Below are 14,578 nucleotides of genomic sequence, written 5' to 3'. Positions count from 1 at the left end.
TAAACAAAACATATCATTCTTCTTCTCAAAAGCGGATAGAAAGCACATAATACGGCATTCGTAAATTACATGTTTAACAACTACAATGAAATGATGCAGATAGAATATAGGCAAGGATCGAAACATTCTTCTAGAGATATTTTGCACTTATCTTGAGGATTGGGGTTATGTGCGTTGATATCATTTTTTAAACGCTGACTTTGAAGAATGAACTGAATGCTTGTTTATTTTAAAATCAGATCACTCATCATGGGATATGACATTCAATCATGGCCTGACTGAATTTGCCTGCCGAGTCTGAACTTATTATCATATCAACATCAAATTTCCTTTTCTTTATCAGATTCGTTGTTTATCAGGAATTCGTTCATGTCAAAGATGCACACTGTTTCAGTTACGTAACTATGATGCTCGGGCGACGAGAAATATTGTAAACATGAGAACAGGTGGCTATCTCGGTAGGTTTATGTTTTCTCGTTCTCCTGCTCTTTTTGCTCTCTTTTCCTTTACGTCCCACTCCTTTCTGTCTTACTGTCGATGTTAGGTTGTTTGTTTAGCAAGACTTTAACATTTTCATCTAGGGACCAATACAAGCTTTGCTTTTAAGTAGGTCCCCCAAATTTCATGTTTCTAAAATTTTCTTGTCTTCTCTTACGTTCTAACTATTGTATCATGATGTTTGTGTTGGAGATGTGGCACAGTAAAATCAATATCAAAATCAAATCAAACTGCCATAGGTAGAGGGAATTGAAGAAAAAACAAACAAAACAAAATTAAAACAAAAACTTGGGGTAGATGTAACGGTTACTGTTATACAAATGACAGCATGCCAGTATCCGTACCAAAGAAAATTTGCAAAATCTATTTAAATATTGTGGGGGTTTCGGAAGGGGTCAACAACCGGCCGTCATATAGAGTTAGCCATTTCTCCACTCTTACTGCCGCATAGCAGTAAACTTCCATAAGTATGACGTTTATCACATCGACATTTCACTTTTTTGGTAACAGAGAATAAGGTTTCATAAATAAAACAAGGTAAACTAAGAAGAGTATACAATTATTGTGGAATCTTATAGTAATTATACGTTGTTATGAAAACTGAAGTGATTACAATGAAATAACAATACGCAAACTTCGAAATATGGAGGAATCTACTAAAAAGACAAAGCTTGTAGAATATGGGCCCATCAGGTGCAGAACGGCAATAGAAAAAAATGAGGTAAAGATGTATATCGAAAAAATAATGTGACGCGTGAAAAGGACAAGGAAATATAGAGAAAAAGATGCAGAAATAGCATATATAGAGTCGAATTGCAGAGACTCCGTTCAGACAAATGAAGAGGCTGTCTTGGAAATATGACTGTTCATCCCTTTATCACATTTTCACATAGAACTTTGTCGAAGTTTGATCAGTCCCGATGAAAACAGACCCTCTGACACTTTGTTATGGAAAGATTAAGGTTTTGGTAACTTCACGGCCCCACGAGAGGACTTGGTGTTGACCACCCCCAAATTCATGGAGCTAATTTCACTGCCCCCGGTAGGATGACATGACCTTCTATACAAGGCAGTTACAGATAAGCCTTGTCGGAAATAACAGAAAAGTTGTAGTTGTATTAGAGTTGTAGAAGAGCTGTCCAAGCTATTGCTTGAGTGAGATGAAAACATCGAATAAACTTGAAGAAAGCATAAGTACTCTTAAGTAATTGATAGTTGGTGACTGTGTCCCTTATTTCCGCTCTGTAATCTACGTATGGACGTGTGAATGTGACGAGCTATTCCAATCCCTCTTGCCTAAATCCACGCAACGGCTGAGCGTTACAATATCTTTATTGGATAGCATTGTTGTGTTGCATTCTTTGTTACTGGTGAGATAGAAAGGAACCTCTTTTTTAAGGGATGTATATTTGTTTGTTTGTTTGATAGATACTTTATTTTCTGCAATCAATATACATAAGTTACATAATCATGAAGATGCAGAAAATATACAAAGTAAATTCAACGCAGAGTCGTTTGACTTGCATAAACCACGATACATATAAGTACATAATCATGAACATGTAGGGAATATATAAAATAAATTTAACACAGTCTTTAGACTTGCATAAACAACGATATGAAAGAAATATAATATACAATATGCATGTCTATGCAGCAGTGATAAGAATAACATTTATAGTTAAGAAACGATTATGCAGAGGGCCGCCATTATAAGCATTGCTTGAAAAGATGGCCGGCCCGAGGAAAAGATAAGGACGTACTAGATTCGTAACAATATAAATTCTGCTGCGAAGGTAGCAGGGGAAAATAAACTCTAGTGTGTGATGGTGGTGGTGGTGAATGTGTGTGCAGGTGCTTGAAGGTGCACAATGGCAGATAGGCTGGAATTTAGAATAATAAAATTGGTTTACTGAAAGAGGGGACGATATGCGTTGTTGCTATAGGGAGACCAACATTAGTTGTATAATTTTGTTTGTTTTTAGTTCGTATTTGAAGTATACTGTAATAAAATGTACTTCTTTAAGTTTGCTTTAAATGAAAACAAGGAGGCACACTGTTTCAACTCCTCAGGAAGAGTGTTCCATGGATCCGGACCTTGATGTCTAATCGACTTTTGAGCAAGTAAAAGCTTCGGATTACTTAAATGAAAATCATGGGAACGACGGGTAGGGTATAAGTGAATATGGTCATTGGTTACTAGGGTATTATGAAAAAATGGTAATAAATTTCGAGTGTGTTTATACATAAATATGGCAGTTAGGTATAGATGTATATCATGGGCCTTCAAAGTTTTTAGGCGATAAAATATGGGATCAGTGTGAGCCAAAAAATTTGAATGTGTGCATATACGAAGAGCCTTTTTCTGGAGAAGAAAAATTGTGTTCAATTTTGTTTTGCTACTGTTGCCCCATACAATATTACAGTACATTACATATGGTAAAAATAAAGTGTTATATAACATAATTAAAGTTTGATCATTAATTAAATATTTTATTCTTCTTAAAACACCAGTTGCTTTAGATATTGCTGTTGTAATATTCTGTATATATAATATATATTGTATACACGCATATATAATACATATAATGTCTTGAATTATGATTTCTTTACGTGATTATTATATAAGGAAACACTGAATTATGCTTACAAGGACTTGTTGCTATGTATGATACTTTAGGCTGCAGATATAATTTACATGCACACCAATATCGACATGTCGTCTTCTCTGATTTTTCTGAAACGGTTATCTACGGTATTGGAAAAGAAAGACTAAAGAAAAGTGCTCGTACCACTGATATATATCCTTTACCATCGGGGTAGAGATCAGTAACTCTTCTTCCATAATTATTATGTCCTGTCTGTACGGTGTGCCATCTCGACAGAGAGACAAACATTTTCTGCGGTTGGACTTTTTTTCTTTTAAGCGTTTAAACTGAAAGCTGTGCGATTGTTAATGTACGAACCTGAACAGACACAGACTCCTCCGTGCGCATCCAATAATCCAGGTCGTTGACCTCAAACAGGTGTCCACAGTCTTCCAGCTGAACAAACCTATGAGTGCGAGTGTGCATGGATGCGCATGTGGGTGAAGTATTTCCTCCCATTCAATAAATCAATAGGATTTGTTTTGAGTGTAATCATTCATAAAAATGGAATGCCGCACGTTTTACTTGTGTGCAAAATCCTTCTCGCAATTTCCCTGCGAGGAATAAGATAACATTTCTCGTTGGATAGCAAACGTTTATCATTCACCTCATCGGAACATTTAAGTGTAACTGCAAGAAATAACTTAAGGTCATTATACATGCCGGTGAAATTCGTTAAGCCTGACGTGACCTTACATTAATTCAAGAATAAACAGAAATGTTTTGCTAGTATACAGTGTAGTTAGAGAGCTCATTCACGAGTAGCGCCGAACATTCATGAATATGAAAATGTAATCCTAACTGAAATGATATCTTATGAGTCAAAGCAGGGTTTGGGAAGATCCTTAAGTAATACGGGCAAGAAGAGATTACTAAGGAAAACTCAGGAGAGTGAATTCTCGTGAAAATAAATGATCATGGATGACGAGGGAGAGTCAGGAGATCAAAATACAAGGCACGAATAGCGATTAACTATTAGAGAAGAGAAAGGGAGGGAGAAAGGGGAAATGACGCAAAGATGTAGTGACTGCGGAGCACTGGACTCACCTTGCATCGTCATCATCCTCGCTGTCATAGGAAGATTTCAGTCACCTCTTCCTTGTCACAGACACGACATTTGCTGGGGCACTTCTCACCACACAGGCCAATGCAGGGATGTCCACAGGGCAGAATCTTCTTGCACGACTCGTTGCATGGTTTACGATCACAAGGCTGCCCACACAACTTAGGACATGAAATGTGAGCGCAGCGCCACAGGCAGGTTTCTCAGCAAGGCACACACCCGGCGCCACAAGGGTACATGCAGTTGCTATGCTGGCATTTGTTTTCCCAGGGCTTCGAACATGGCGGACACTCCGGCGAGCACCTCTCTCCGCAGGCATGCCCATAAACAAGAATTCGACCACAGGTTTGATCGCACGGAACATGGAGCCTGCCGCGACGGCATCGGCCACAGGTTCCGGAGCATTTGTGACCACAAGCCAACAGTGCCCCACACGGCCAAGGGCATACGCTGGGTCCATCACAGCACCTCACTTCTACAGTGTGGTGGCACGGCCAGTTAGATTTCGTTGTTTTCTCCAGACAAACATCACTGCAGGGCTGGCCACATATGCCGAAACACCGGTGACCACAAGCAAGCAGCCGTTCACACGGATTCTGACAAACAACATTTCCTACTGGCAAATGACACTTTACAAGTTGTAAGTGGCCGCATAGGAGTTCTTTCTCTACTAGCTCTTGACAAGTTGTCTGGCACCTATCGCCACATCTCTCTTTGCACTTGTGACCATTAGTGCATATCACCTTCTCACATGGTTGCCTGCAGATGTTCCGTGCATCATTACGATGATCATGGCATGGTTCCCTGCACGTGTGTCCACATGTCAGACGCGATTTACAAGGGAGCGTGCAGCCTGTCTTTTGATACTGAGTGAAATCTTTTTGATTTGACGCAATCATGGACGTTGCTTTGGGATGCCGAGGGCATACGATTCTAAGACCACTGTGAACAAGGTCAAGTTGACGTGCTTCCGAGATGACACGAGCCCATATTTTACTTGCTTTACTCAAGTGATCAAAGTCACCGATGACGAACAGTGCTCTGCGAGCTGCTGTCAAAACTGTCATGAGGCGTTCATCGCTGCTTAAACGACCTTGCATGCTCTTTCTCTCGCAAGCATTCGAAAGGAAGAGGATGATGTCGTTCTCTCCTCGAAAGTTGTCGACTGTTTCCAACTGACTGTCTAACTCCTTATGGAAGAGGTTGGACTGAGCAGGAAATGTTCTGAGAATCGAGATTTGCTGCTTCTGGAAACCACTTCCCAACAGATAATTGAATAGACCCCAGAGAAAAGACGCTTCGTGCTTGGCAGGACTTGTACCGTTGTTATGCAAGATGAAGTTCACGCACTCAGTAACGCCAGGAACTGGCACATACTTCGTAACTGAGGCAGCGTGTTTGAGATCATCACACGCTTTCAGTTTCCTGCTGAGCCTGGAAACTGACGGACTCATGCGGTGTTGCATCGATAGTGTTTGTACCGGTTATCCGCTGTCCACGAGATGTTGAAGGAGTGATGTTTTGACACCGCTTCCCTCTGCAAGTTTCCTAGCATGCGTGTACTGGTGGATTCTCGGGTCCTTATCACCGATCAAGACGAGTTGTTGGGATTGAGGAGGAATGATGGTTGCTGCCACAGCCTGTAGCATCTCTCCAGCCTCCTCTATGATCACGATCCTTGGAGAGAGTCGCATGAGATTGCGCTGTATTTTGATTGCCTCGCAGCAAGTCGTAGCTACCACAGACGCAGTTTCCAATATGTTGAAATCTATGTCATCATGTGCTCTCTGTGACATTCGTCGAATGCTCTCCATCTGCCCATAGACGTGTCCAATTCTTTCTCTGATTTTTGCCTGTGCTATATCAACCCAAGTATGGTAGACAACCCAGCGATCACTTATCCCAAGGTTCCACAGAGACCTTTGTCTTTCTGGTCTTTTGGAAGAAAGTTTGCCATCTCGGTGGAGCTTTGCAATGTGTTTGGCAAGAGGTGACGGAGGGTTTTCCCTGTCTGGCTTGAAATCAAGTGACATGATCTGTTCTATCCACAAATCTCCGGGAAGTCGTCCTTGGAGAGGAGGTGCCCTACTCTGCAGCCGGCGAAGATCCTGGTCTGAAATTTGGTCAAGAAGGAGCCACTTTAGTATTTCCCCACGCTCAGCATTCGGGAAACACCCGCGCTGTTCTTCTGTCATGACAGCTTGCAGAGTGTTTAGAGATAGTATAGCTGTGTCAAGTAAGTAGGAATTTTCATGCAATGCATCTAAGCGTTTACCTAGTTCACCGAGCTCAGCCTTGTATTGGCTGTCACACGCTGAAATTTCTGACTTACGATTCTGCCGCTGTTTTTCCAGACTAAACTTTGCTAAGTCGGCATCGGTAGTGTGCTCCCCACAACGGACGATGCCTGTCGTTTGAAAGCGTAAAATCCCTCGTATGAATTCATCAAGAGTCGCTCGGGAATAACATATGAAGAGTTTCAGGTCATGTTGGCGAGTGTCAGAGTCAGGTGCGTAGTGTGACAGGCGGTCTTGAAGGATCATCAGGTGAACGATCTTATTGCAAACGTACGTTTTGCCTGTGCCGGGATGCCCATTGATGACGGTGACCTCATTGGTAAGCGCTGATTGAATAGCTTTCATTTGGTACTCGTCAGGTTCACACTGCTCCAACTTCGGCCAGTCCTCCAGTTTCATGACACGTCGCGTCGACTATAAACCCTGCGGACACGAATCGGTCTTGAGTAGGGGACCGGGATCGAACCTTGCTTCCGGGTTGTCTTGCAGGACCTTTGGAGGCTTCTTTTGAATTCTCGCAGCGGAGGCAGAGATCATATAGTCTTCGAACGCCATGCAAGATTTGCTTTCACGGATTTGCTCCAGTGCCTCATAGATGGCGTGATACTCTGCAACATAGATTTTGGCATCCAGCATGGTTAAATATCTCGTCGTCAAAATCTTGACAGCGTCACCTTCGCGAAGAAGTCGTAGCTCGAAGGAGCCTTTTTGGACCCATGTTTCGTCTCGTTTTGCCACAGAAGCAAAAATCATGTCATGAAAATCATTGGAAGTGAGACACAAAAGAGTTCCAAAGGTAAGAAATCTTGAAAGATCGTCAGGCCTTGTTCCAAAGTTGACCCGGATTGTAACACCCCGTGCCGTATGAGTAGTGATGATTTTAAAAACGTTCACATGGGAGAACATGAAACACTCCCTCATAGCGCGATTAAAGCCGATATTCCTCTTCAATTGGTGGTACTCAGATATTTTATGGCGCAGTGGCTCAACGATTTCCTGTCTGATGAGCTGCTGCTGAATCTGTATGAAATCTTGCGCCTGATAGTTTCTTGCGCTGCAACAGAAATTGATGCCAACGGTTCGCAGTCGACAACTTCTCCAGTCGTTGGGAAGCATTTGACGCTACACCTGTTACTGAATGCTGATTTGGTGGGCTGATCGGTCTTATCGCTCTCTAGTGATTCCAGCTGAAGTTGGAGTTCATGGATCTTGGGGCTGCGCTCGGGAATATCCTGTAACACCTTCGCAACTGAAAACACAGTGAGCCTTGTGCTTGGATCGTACCTAAGAAAAGACTTCAAGAGAATAACGATCCCGCTGACGGTATGACCCTCTGTCAAAATGTCCCGGCTTCTCACACTCATTATATACTGAAGGACATGGACTTCTAGAAATTTGCATTTCGCCAGGAACATGAAGACATTCTCAGTGTCTTCCCTGTCCAAGGTACATGCCATCACCAGAACTTGTATGAGACTCCTAAATATATCTCTCGGAATGTCATCTTTGTCAAGAAGTTGTTTCAGCGGAATTTTCCTGGCACGCAGTTCGGCGGGAAGCTTTCCTGATAACCCGAGGAGCTTACGCAATTCCTGTACAGTCAGAGGATTGTGTTTTACCTTCTCTTTAGAAAATGGTGTCGTCTTCTTCGATGACGCAGCTCTGGCATCAGGATTTCTGAAGTGCTTAGGAGGGTGCCTTGACGAAGCCATCTTTGGTCTAATTGTGCTTATTTTTTTCTTCGACAACCTGTAATTGCGGCAGGTAAACTTTCAGCCCGTCATTTTAAGGATTAAGGGAGTTCTTCAATCGTCGAACTGCATCCGCTACTAAGGAATCACCAAATCGTCTTTTAAGACACTTCGAGCCAAATCTCTGCGGATATAAACATACAGGACATGAGTTGAGGAGGCACACAGTCAGCGTGAATGGTTAAAAAATATCAATAACATGATGATACAGTAATTGTATGCAATGTCCATAATGTATCTAGATTACATTATTAATCTGGTTGAGAAAAGTTATTAATCTGGTTGAGAAAAGTTTAGGTACTGGTTGAGAAAGTTGTAAGAGCTATAGACACAAAGTCGCATACAGTCGGTCTGTTTCTGGACTACTCCAAGGCCTTTGACACAATAGATCACAAAATTCTTTTGTATAAACTAAATCATTACGGTATTCGTGGAAAGGCCTTGGAGTGGTTCAGAAGTTATCTTACCGTAAATAATCATGACTCTGATATAAACTCGATTTGTTGTGGTGTTCCACAGGGCTCCCTCTTAGGTCCTCTTTTATTCATTTTATACATCAATGACTTCCGGAACTCATCCTCTCTGCTGTCTTTTCTTCTGTTCGCAGATGATACAAGTCTCTTTTATTCTCAATCAGATCCTTATGTTTTGCTCGATTCTTTGAATAATGAACTTAAGTTGGTGTTTGAGTGGATTCAGGCAAATAAATTGTCGCTTAACATAAATAAGACCAATTATATGGTTTTCAGTAACACAATAAAATCTCTTCCAGGTTTAGTTTTAATGAACGGTTTACAGTTAAATCAAATAGATTCAACAAAATTTTTAGGTATTTGTATTGACGGTAACCTTTCATGGAAGGTACATGTTGATTATTTATGTAAATTGTTGTGCAAGAATGTTGGAATTATTCACAAACTGAAATATCTCTTCCCAAAGCCAATATTGCATTCTCTTTATACAACCTTATTATTACCTTACTTGAATTACGGAATATTAGGCTGGGGGAATTGCTGAAAGACTAAAATTGATTCGATATTTTTGGTTCAGAAAAAGGCCTTACGGATTATAAATCGAGCACAATTTTTTGATCACACTGATGAATTGTTTGTTTCAAGTAAATTGTTAACAATTTCTGATTTGTATTTGTATCATGTTGGAATTTTCATGTATAAGTTGAATACTGGTGACCTTCCTAGTATATTTTCCTCAATGTTTGTGAAAAACAGTGATATTCATACTTACCCTACAAGACACAGTGAATCCTATCATTTTTCCCCTGTCCGTACAGCTTTAGCCCTTAAGACAATTACATCGACCGGCCCTTCTTTCTGGAATGAGTTAGATTCGGTTCGGTTGCACTCAAGTTCTTTAAGCTCCTTCAAGAAAAATCTCAAAGCCAATTTTTTAAAATCCTATGTTTAATTATTTTGCCGTAATCACTTGAAATTTTTTTTTGCATACTCAAATGATGCCTCGCTCGGATGACTTCATTAGTTTGATCAACTTGCTACTTTTCTTAGCATTTATACCATAAGTTAATCATAAACATTATATACTATACTTTGTACATCCCGTAAACTTTGTAATATTCTCGATATTTTGTATTTTGCATGTTCCGTCACTTCTGACATTGCTATACTGTACTAAAACCCTATGTTTTATTTTTGGAGCCCACATCCTACAAGCTTTGCTTTTTAGTGGGTTCCTCATATTACACGTCAATTATAAATGTCTTTATACATTTGTGCATTATTGGTTCAAACTGACCATTGAGTGAAAAACATTTCTGCTTCAAATCAAATGGAATATAAAACTTGTATGAAATGTGGAATATGGAACATGAATAAAAAAAATCAAGTTAAATGTGATTGCAAATATTCATTACATTTTCTTTCATTAAGAGTTTGAAAAGGTTTACTCTTGTAAGGAGTAGGCCTATACACAATCAACGTATGGCTTTATGACTGTAGAGGGCGTGGTCAGAGCAGAGTGCTTCCAGGACCGGGCCCTGTTTACAGGTCCTGGTGAGTTGATGAAAAGAAGAACTTCGCAAAGTACACGGAAATTGAAGTGCTTTGATGCTGTCATACTGCATTATTACTTTTGGTAAACATTTCAAAGACAAGTTTTAAGGATCGAAGTGACATATCATATAAAGTGAAATAGTTTTGCCACAACCGATATTAAGCTGTTTTATTTGTCTCTGGTTGATGGTTGTTTTGTTCAGTGGCACTGTGAATACAAAAAGCGGGGTGCTTAACCCGGTGAAGTGGTCCCACAAGCTATTACATCCAACTGGACCCCATGGAAGATCAGCTATTGCAGCTGAATATGGGCTATCCAGACATCTTCCTAGATGGAAAATGAAACAAACAAACAAACATTAGGCACTGTAGAGGCCTACAGACGAGCAAAGTACCTGGGGGGGGGGGGGGCAATTTTGACTACATTGAAACTGATAACATGAACATTGTATACGTGTTGCTTGTTGTTTATTGTTATCTTATTGGTTTACTTTTGCGGGACTATGTGAGATCATTGTGTGCCAGTTTGTCTTTAAATTGATGCAGTGGCATATGTGGTTAGTGTTGGGGCGTTGACAGCATACAGTATCATCAAGAAATATGATTAGATTGTCGTTGTGTTGTTTGGATGCACTGCTGATTGCATCTTACAATTCAAAATTTATTGAGATGAAAAGTAAAGAACAGCTGAACAGAGAACAATGTAGAACATTTAAACAATCATAATTACACTACATGTATATGTAAGCCTTCACTGGTTGTGTATGCCCTATCTCCTTTCTATTAAAAAAAAAAAATCTACTCCTTTTTCCTCGTTGAATTGATTGTACGAAGTAGGAACTTGATTGCCTGAAAATGAAATTGAACGCTCCAAACAAGCTCATCGGGACTATCACATGACTATGGCATGAATTTGAATGCATGAGTTGGAAATGCAATACTCGCATTTGGAAATCGAACGCACATGCGTGAATTTGATTTGACGAAAACGAAATAGAGCACCTATAAATCACTCGGATTCTGAAGTTGAATGCCCGAATATTTTCGCCTGCGTGCGCTGTGTGAATTTGGATGCACAGTAATAAATAGGAATTACAAAAGTATGAAATTGACCGGGAAAACCCATATTTTGACATCATCAAATCCCGATTGAAAAATGCAAAACCACTGCGTGTAGTCTCGTGCATGAAAGATACCATAGTTACGTCTGAGGTATCATTTAATTATCATAATTATAGTTTTACATTGCAGTTTAAATCCTAAGTGGGAGGATATGAAAGGTAATGAAACAAGATGTATTATGTTACAAGAATATACTATCATTTTGACATTTGTATCACCTATGTATATTGTCTGGAAATGAAAATAAAACATGAATGAATGAATGAATGAATGAATGAATTAAAATGACAGACTGAAGACTCGGCATTAATGTTGGGAGGTATTTTTATATTATGCCTGCTTAATGGTACTGCATAATATGATAAGTTTGATCAGGTTGTGTGGAATGTTGACATCAAAAGCTCCTAAGTTGTGTTAGTTTTTGGGCATTCGGCAAAGAAGATGAAAGTTCAAACGTTTCTGTATTAATCTCGGTATGTCCTGTATATGTGTCATTGTTCACCCATGCCATAAATGTCAGTCATGACTTGTTAAGCTGGTCACAGATTTTGTGTTTCTATTCAATGACTTGTTGTTTCTCTATAGCTAAGATGCCCCTGCGTTAATACCAAGGTTTTATGAGGATGTGTGACTGTAGACTACATCAAGATGCGATGTGACATTCAGTTGACACGCTTTAATAAACGGCCTCTAAGCTTTCTGTTAACAGAGACATCATTCCTGAGAACGGATGGTGTGGGAACTGGTTTGTCTAGACGTGCTGGTTTGTCGTGATGTGTGTGTGTCCTAGTCTTGTGCAGGAACTGCAAGGTTTGGCAACATTCATAAATGGACTCGGCACCCAAATTACCCCATTGTACACATTTTCTGTGTTCCAAGCATGCAGACTCACTATGAAAGAACAATAATGGGCCTACCATATTTTGCATAAATTAATCAAATTTGCATAACCAGCGACTGATACCTCGTTAGCATGCAGGTTAACGGTCTGGCAACATTAAACTCAGCATCCCAAATAACCCCACAATACAAATTTTTGGTATTCGTAATAAAATAGATTATGCAGACTCCCTATATGAAACCCCCCCCCCCCCATATTTTGCATAAACTAATCAAATTTGCATAATCAAGCAATGATACCTCCTCAACATGCAGGTTAACGGTTTGGCAACATTCATAAATGATCTTAGCACCCCAATAACCCCACTGGGCAAATTTTCTGTGGTGCATTTGCAGAGACTATTCAGAGAGACCAATAAAAGGAGTTTTGAGTAAAATAAATGAAATTTGCATAATCAGGAATGAAATATTATAAACACATGCAGTTTTCCATTAGCTAGCATTCATATTATGGAATCAGCACCCCCAAATTATCCGACTGTGCAAATTGTCAGTGATCCAAATGCAAACCCACCAAGATATAAAGCAAAATATGATATTTTGCATAAATTCATCAAATTTCACTATCAAGCACTAATATCAGAAAAAAAAATAGAAGTTACTGATTTGGCAACATTCGTATTCGGATTCAGCACCCAAAATTACTCAAGTGTGCAAATTTGCAGGTGGTGCTTAAACATAGACCACTAAACTAAAAAATAGGCTGATTTTTCCATGTCATCCCATGGTCTACCACACATTCCACTACCCCAACACACCCTCCAAAGGCGGCCACCTCCATTACACTCTCATGCATTGAATTCTTAATAGAAGCAGTGTAATAACTCATACGAAAAGTTACCTTCGCTTTATCATTCACATGTATATTTTTTATATATTACTTTAAGCACAAACCAATACGAAGTGGAAGCAATGACATAATAGTCTTTCCTACGCATACGGAATCTTATTAAGATCGATATAACTATTTGGAATAACTGTTCTCTTGTGTTAATATGAGTAGCAAAGGAAATGTTAGTATTTTTTTTTTCTACACATGCATTTTACAAACCATTTAGCGTCAGGAGAATAAGGGCTAAACAAAATGAAGGCGGAATCATTTTTCGCTATGATAGCAATGTTGACATATCAGATTTTCAACTGACTAAATTATTACACTAGGTCTACCAGAAAGGGCTATGTTATGACACAGAGATAAATAATTTATTACCCATAGTTGAGTTTACGTTTTAATCCACTGGCAACCTCCAAGAGAACATCAATCTTTAATTTAGAAGGTCTGTAGTCTTATGTGACATTTCTGTATTCGAGTACAATTGGTTATACCGTCCTATTTCACTCAGCAGTATTTACGTGCGTCAGAACGTTAAGACGAAAATTGCATATAGGGTTTTCTTGTTTCTTGTCCTTATTTATTCTTCCAACAATGATATGGTTAAAACAGCCCTATTAACTCTACGATAGGACATTCTCCCACACGAGCACAGATATAGATCTGATACACACTTGGAAATATCATGCACACACACATACACACACACATACACACACACACACACATACCTTTTGCTTTCCTTTTTTTTTTGCTGTTTTCAGATTTCAGACTGTCTTTTATCAAGCAGGGTGAGCATGAGAATCACATTTCAACATCGAAGAAAGAATAAACTATTTACTTTTATAGATGTTGATAATTATTCCAGATTTTGGTCGTTTCTAGCTTTATGCTTCACACGGTATATAGTTGTTGACTGTGAAATTCATAAAATAATCATTGCAATGTGTCAAGTTGTATAAGTCTGTGTAGAATATGCAGTTATTGTATAAAAAAAAACGGAGAAAGGAACTGGAATCACGTTGAAACGATTGCCATGGTAACCAAACCAAGATGATGTAAAATAATTTTTAAACGTGGCAGGTCGGATTCACTGAACTCAAATTTCTTTGAAAACAGTCGAGTCAGAACGAACCATTTCAGACCAGCTTCACCAACATCAGTTGTGTGTGACATTTTTTTTTTGATATCGTTATATCTCGACAGCTTGGTAGGATGATTTTCAAACAATATTATTGTATGCTTTAGTCACCAGAGTTTGATCTTCCATTTGAACATTACATCGCTCAGTTACAGCAACCCTCGACAAGTTGTATAAACTGAGCAACACATATATACAGCAGTTTCAATGCTAATTGTTTTCCGATTAATAAAGGAAAGAAGAGCTGATAACATCGACTCAAAAAGGTGTATTCCCTGTGCACGTCATGCTCAACAAAT

The 14,578-nt window shown here is 39.4% G+C and overlaps 1 protein-coding gene across 1 annotated transcript; it reads right to left on the bottom strand.

Annotated features, from left to right (window-relative positions):
* Positions 1 to 5,693: 5,693 nt before the first annotated feature.
* Positions 5,694 to 7,427, bottom strand: LOC139712387 (NFX1-type zinc finger-containing protein 1-like). Its single transcript, XM_071624213.1, has 2 exons — positions 6,978 to 7,427; positions 5,694 to 6,920 (listed from the first exon to the last, which is right to left on the bottom strand). The coding sequence occupies exons 1-2, from the start codon at positions 7,425 to 7,427 to the stop codon at positions 5,694 to 5,696; spliced, it is 1,677 nt and encodes a 558-aa protein (XP_071480314.1).
* Positions 7,428 to 14,578: the final 7,151 nt, after the last annotated feature.

Source organism: Diadema antillarum, unplaced genomic scaffold (assembly GCF_040938485.1).
Source record: "Diadema antillarum isolate AM-2024a unplaced genomic scaffold, OU_Dant_1.0 seq00001796_RagTag, whole genome shotgun sequence".
Classification (NCBI taxonomy): domain Eukaryota; kingdom Metazoa; phylum Echinodermata; class Echinoidea; order Diadematoida; family Diadematidae; genus Diadema; species Diadema antillarum.
Note: the sequence above shows the minus strand (reverse complement) of the source record. Positions and strands in the feature narration are given on the sequence as shown.